We start from the raw sequence: 6,462 nt of genomic DNA, 5'->3' as shown, positions 1-6,462 counted from the left end.
TGTCTTTCTAACACTGTTTGTCTGCCAAAGCCAGAAGTATAAGTGTCCAGGGCAGAAGATTCCCCGATGGTGCACACACCTTTCTGGATTCCTTCTCTTTAACCTTTGCCTAGTTTTTCCTCATTGTCTCCATACTTTTTTTTGATACTTTAAAGGAGATATGGTCTCAGTCTGTTAGTCTCATCTGATCTAGCGAGAAAAAAAAGTTGTTATACGTGGTTTCAGGGATCTCCAAGAATCTTCCATAATACTAGGACATGTACTATTGTAGCCTTTTGTAAGAGAAAAACACTGAGGAGCAAAGAAGGCCAGTGAGTTGTTAGGATCAGAGCTAGGGCTAAGCCATCTCCCTCCCTTCCTCCTTCCTTCCATCCATCCTTCCTTTCTGATTCACTTCCATGAAAATGACTCTGTTTATATCTCCAAATTCCAATTGTTTATCAAGAGAACATTGGCTATTGCATTAACTACAACAGAATTTTAAAATTCTCTACAATTCAGAAATCATTTTTAAAATGGTGAAGTTATTTTAATTTCTGGATCAGTCTCTCCCTTTGCCCCCAAATCACATTTCACAGAGAAAGTAGATCCCTCCCCTAACCCACCAACACCAAAATCTTCTGCTGTGCCGCCTGGAGCTCTCTTTCCATGTCATTTATAAATAGAAGGTACTGATTTCCATACATTTTGGAAGCACATCTAATACATAAATGGGAATTCACTGGAGGTTTCTAACATTCGGTACTCTCCCCATGATGTGCCAACTGGCACCACACTATATTTAATTCATCACTGATACCTCCCAAGTAGCTCAAATCCATCCAGTTCTGGGTATCTCCATCATCCCTACCTTAATCCAAAATACTGTCATTTCCTGACAGCAATAACATGTAAACTCTACATTCTCTTGGGCATCCCTCAATCCATTTTCTGTAGAGGTTGCTTTTAGGCAAACAGACTTGAGTAATGGAAAGGTCCCACAGTGACCACCTGGCTGGATACAGACAGGCCCATTAGGCAATTCACCTCAAAATATCCATAGGCCTTAACTGACCAATGGGCTACTTACAACTAGGCACAGTTACCAAGACAGAGAAAATTCCATTTGTAGCCCTACCTCCTTGCCTTCCCTCCTTAAAAGCAGCACCTTCCCACCACCTCTCCTCAGCTGTCCTGTCCACTGCTCCCTTCTATCTCTTTTGTTCTGCCTCAGGTGAGAGGCACCTCCCTTGCCAAGGGCTTCCACCTGACCATCACCCCATATTAGGGGACCCCCAACGGATAGGACAGATACCCTAGTTAGGCACCACATTTTCTATATTGTGGTCAGAAAGCTCTTTCCAAAGCTCCTTATTATCTGGTTTTTGGCACCATGTAGAACTCTCCGTCACACTGAACCCAGCTGCAGTAGGTCTTGGAACAATGATCTGTGTACTGTCAATCTAACCACTAGACTGAACATTCCTTACCTTGGTGGCTTTTGCTAATCCTTACATCCTCAGTGTCTGGCACATAGTGGGTGCTTAACATAATTTTGGAATATTACATAATTCAATAACTCTGTAATTTACTTATTTATTCTGTTTACTGTCTGTTTCTCTCCTACCCAGAAGACATGGATTTTGTCTGTTTTGTTCACTTATGTATTTTAGGAGCCTAAGAGGGCCTGGTGCTAAGAATCCCTTGTAAACTATTGTGGAGAAATGGATGAAGGAGGGAGGTGACTCCAGTGAGAACCTAACATCCTGGCAGTCCAAGGATCTTGCTTTGGTATTGTGCCAAGACCTTAAAAAGTGCTGCCTGAGAATTTCTAGATAGAGAATGTCTCCAGGAAATTTGAATTTGTACTCCAGTGCTCTAAATGACGCCAGCCTGAGGCTCAGCCATGTTATAGATAAAAACTGGAGGAAAAAGCAGAGTTTGGCCACAGTCCAGCTTTTTGAGGTCAGCCACTTTATCTGTGGAATTCCCCACCCCCAGTTCATCCCTTGGCCATCCCTTTAAATTGGAAAATAAATCCCATTCCTGCTAAGGTGTTGGCTGATAAAGGCTTGAGCTATTGCCCCTTCAAGAGGAATTTGCATTTTAATAGAGCCTCGTCAAGCCCCAAAGGAATCAATATCTCTAACGGTGAAATTTCAAGCACCAGCAACTGAGATGTTCCGGGCGAGACTCTCCAGTGTTTCGGGTCCAGCAGGCGACTCCTTCAGTTCCACAGTACAATTGTGAAAAAATGGCCTGGGGAATGACCTCCCATTGCCCTTTATTACTATGAACTTTGCCTTTTTAGCTTGATTCCTTCAGACTTCCTAACACTCCTGGGTCTCTTAATACGTGAACACATCCTTTTCAACACCAGCGGTCTTAAAGTTGTCACATCAACAGGGCCACAAAGCGAATTATGACAATCAGAACTTCCAAGTTTTCTTGGCATCTCAAAGAAGCTGATAATCAATTTAAAACCTTATACTCGCTAAAGGGAGTAGGGACGATTTAATAGGCCCTTACTGACGTTGTTCATTTAAATTCGTTTTGTGCAATTTGTTTTAAGCCCAAACTTTTCATTTGCATCAGGAGCCCTGCAAACTAAAGGTGGGTAAGAGACGTCCGTTTGTGAACTGGGAATGTTTTAAATGCCGAGTCCTCCCGGGCCCAGTTCTCAGACGATGGCTTGGGAAATTGCGGAACTGCAGAAAAGCGGCATCTTGGATCTTGGAATTCCGCATTTGGTAGGCGCTGCTGCGCGCCACACCTGGGGCAGCGCGCTCGGAATTCACCTCCTCTCCTCTCCCCGACTGGCCGCGCGGTCTCCCCCTGCACCCCCCGCCCCCGCCGCCGCGGAAAGCCCGGGTCCCGGGCTGGCCCCGGGCTCGGTCCCTGCGGCTCCGGCCGGCCCTCGGGGCCCGGCTCCCGCGGACTCAGGGTTCGGTCGCGGAGGCTGCTGCCCTCGACCTTGACGCGCCTGCGGTCCCCACTCCCGTCCCGCGCGGGAGGCGAGAGCGCCGAGGCCCGGCCGCGGGGACCGCACCTGCGCCCACCCGCTGCCGGCTCGCGCTCCGGCCCCCCGTCCCGGCCAGGCGCGCGGCAGCGGGGCTCGCGCCCGGGGACGGCGGAGGCTCGCCCCCGGCACGCGGCGGCGGCTCGCGCCCGCGCTCGGGCGAGAGAACGCGCGGGGCGGGCGGGAGAGGGCGCAGCGCGGCGCGGCCGGCGGGCGGGCGGCCCTGCGGAGCGGCGGCGGCGGCATGGGCGCGGGCACGGGCAGGGGCAGCGGGCGCCCGGCTCCCCGCCCGGCCCGGCCCGCTCCCGGAGCGCGGCCGCCGCAGCCCCCGCGGCTCGCGGGAAGGCCGTCCCCTCACCCGGCGCAACTTGCCTCGGACCCTCTGTGAGGAGAGGCGGCGGCGGCGGCAGCGCGCGCCGAGGCCGGGCGGGAGCGGGGCGAGGCGTGCGGGCGCTCGGCGCGATGCCTCGGGCCGGCGGTCCCCGCGCGCCGCGCCCCGCCGCGCTGCCCCGCAGCCTGTCCCGCCTGCGCGAGTGCCCGGGCCGCTCCCGCATCGTGCTGGCGCTCGGGGCCACGCAGATGGCGCTCGGATGCCTCATCGTGGCGGTGAGCTTCGCCGCGCTGGCGCTCACCACCTCGGCCCGCGTCCGCCACTCCTGTCCCTTCTGGGCTGGCTTCTCGGTGAGTGTCTTCGGCCGGGCAGGGGAGGTGTGTTCCGGGCCCCGAGGCTGTGGCCGCCCGGGACGGCACCGAGGGCTCGAAGTTCGGGGCGCGAACACCCGGGCCCGAGCTGCTGCAGCGCGGGGTGCAGTTCAGAAAACTCCGGGCTGAATAACTCCGGGGACCTTACCGCTCTCGGAGCATCGCTTTTCCTTTCCTGGAGCGCTGATCCCCGAGTTACTTTTCTTGGAGGGAACCTAAGCCAGGCGCCCGCCCTCCTCCGGGTGAGGGTGGGCAGCGCGCGCGCGACCGGCCGCGGGGTCTCCACTGGGCCCTCGGGGACTCTGCGCTCTGGGGACCCGCGACTCGCGACGCGCCCCGGCCAGACTCGGTGCCGGACCCAGCAGCCAAGAGGCCCTGACAGAAGCGGGGAGGCGGGGTCCGAACCGGGTGCGGGGCTGCGACTCTGCGCGCGTCTCGCCTTCGCGGCGGCCGGAGCTGGGGCCTGGGGCGGGGCGGGGGGGGGGGGGTGGTGGTGCGGCGCGCTGGGCGCGTCCTGTCCGGGTGCTGGTCAGTCCCGGCGCGGAGAACGGCTGGTCCCCCTGCGGCCATTCAGAGACTTGGCGTTGGGGATTTCGCGTTTCCCGCGTGCGTCTGGAACGCAGTGCTCTGGGGGCGGCGGGACTGTGCAGGCGACCCGAAGCCGGCGTCCGGGGGCGTGTTTTCTGAGCTTCAGACCTCCATGGTGCCCGATTTTCAGGCTGTTGACCCCCAAATTAGAGAAGCCAGTGACTAAGAATCCTCCACAGGAGAAAGCCACCAGGAGAGCTCTATTTTAAGGAAGTGATTGTCCGTCCCCAAGAGTTAATTGGGGGGGGGGGGGGGGGGGGCATTTTATAGCCTTTTGATGAAAGTTGTGTTTTCCTTACATTAGTAAAGAATGGACTTACGGAAATGGAAGAAATACACGCAGGGCATTTGTGAAGAGAAGCACTTGTTCTGAGAACTCTTGACATCTGTAACTACATTTGGTTTATGGTGCTGGAGTACATTTTATAGGCTTAAGCTGCACACTCAGTATGTTTTAATTCCATCTCCAGAAATCCAAACTAAGCCTTTGTAATGAACGTTTGCTGTTTGTTCTCGAATGTTGAAATTTAACAATTCTACCCAGCTTTGCTTTTTTCGTGTTGTTGCTCTTTTGTAATGGCCTCTGGTCTCCCAAGTTCACGCATGGTTTTTAAAATGGGATCTGAGTAAAACTGACTGTGAGACACCCTGATCGATACAGGTGTGGTCCTTCATCCTAATGGGGGTATTAATTTTCAAAGCTTATTTCAGACCACAGTTGAGTCTTGGAGAGCTGATTAGGAACAACAGTATGTGTGGCCACAGCTCAGAGTGTTTAAATCAGAGAGAGGAGGTTGGAGGCAGGAACCGGGGAGCCATGATTCAAACGGACCACTAAATATAGTTTTCACACATCTGTTGCTCAGTTTTTAGCATTATTTAATATGCATTATTTTCATGTCGTCTGTTTTGTGGGCACTGATGTTTATGTCTGCTGCAACCAGCCTACAGGTGGCAGACTGGTAAATTAGCTTCACTTCCTGGCTCCTCCCTGAGCCTCCCTTTCTCCCACTTAGCCTTAGCTATGATTTTGGTACTCCCAAAGGGCAATGAAAAACAGCTGCCTTTTAAGAATAAAGCCAAAAGGGAAAACATTACCTGGACACGGTGGTAAAACTATTCATGTGAAAAATTCATACTCCAGTTTAGTCTAAAGAGGCAAGTAAGTATGTAAAACAATAATTCACTGTGCATTTCCGGTGTTATTCCTTTCAACGACTACAACCTATTCGTTTTAACTTCCCACAATTCAGAGTGGTTCTGCAATTGTGTCTATGTGCAGGCATTTCTCTGGGTTCTGGGGACAACAATGAACACAACAAACTCTGCCTACATTTTTGAGATTTTAAAGTAACCTCCACCCTCCATCTATCTCCTACCCTACCCCCTCACATCCACTTTCTCATTGCCTTGTTTTCTTTCTTCAAACTTAATCTGCTGCAAGCACCATTGAAATTCTTTTAATACAGTGTATTCCATTTTTCACGTATTGCTTCTGTCCTTTGTAGAAGTGGTGGTTGATTCTAGTTATGCTGGGACAGGTTTGCATGTTAGCATGGCTGTGAGTGGTTAACATTGGCCCCTTACCTTATGTATGCCTATCCCCTGAGACCTGGAAACTTCCCTGAAAGGGTATTTTTCATTTAAGAACAGTGACTGGGGTATCTGACTTTATACTGAAATCAGATTGTGGGGTTAGGGCCACACTCTGGTTCCTCTGCATCTTCTGTAATGAAATATGAGGGCTCTAGAAATCTCTAGATTTCTAGGCCTTCTCTATGCTTTGCACGTAATGAAGACTCACTGTAAAAATGAGTTGCCTCTATTTAAGAAAAAGTAATGAATCAGAAAAAGAGCTCACATTTTTTGAGCCCGTACTGCATGCCAGACGTTAAAGCTTAGTGTCTTATATGGTGTGATAGCACATTTCGTCTGTGGCCCTCGGTGCTCACGCTCTTGTGCAGTTCCCTCCACTTGAATTTGGACCCGGCTTCTGACTTGCTTAGCCAGTAGAATCCTGATAACAGAGGCAGTCTCAATGCTGGGCCTGAGCCCTAAGAAATCTTGGCAGCCTCTGCTGAGCACACTGAGATGAAGGGCGATTAAATCACTTGCTGTATTTATTAGTCGAGGTTCTGCAGAGAAAGAACCAATAGCTTGCTCCTTCATTCACT

General features: G+C 51.8%; 1 protein-coding gene across 4 annotated transcripts in view; it reads left to right on the top strand.

Moving 5' to 3' along the window:
• The first annotated feature begins 3,445 nt into the window (after positions 1-3,445).
• ENTREP2 (endosomal transmembrane epsin interactor 2) overlaps positions 3,446-6,462 on the top strand; it is a 475,240-nt gene continuing 472,223 nt past the window's right edge. For all 4 annotated transcript variants that reach the window (XM_086711379.1, XM_086711378.1, XM_086711377.1 and 1 more), the window contains exon 1: positions 3,446-3,679. In XM_086711379.1, the coding sequence (XP_086567505.1) occupies positions 3,461-3,679 (219 nt within the window). In that variant the 5' untranslated portion in view covers positions 3,446-3,460. The remainder of the gene's footprint in view (positions 3,680-6,462) is intronic.

The sequence above is a fragment of the Puma concolor genome, chromosome B3, assembly GCF_028749965.1.
Source record: "Puma concolor isolate L17-30 chromosome B3, mPumCon1.1.hap2, whole genome shotgun sequence".
NCBI lineage: Eukaryota > Metazoa > Chordata > Mammalia > Carnivora > Felidae > Puma > Puma concolor.
Note: the sequence above shows the minus strand (reverse complement) of the source record. Positions and strands in the feature narration are given on the sequence as shown.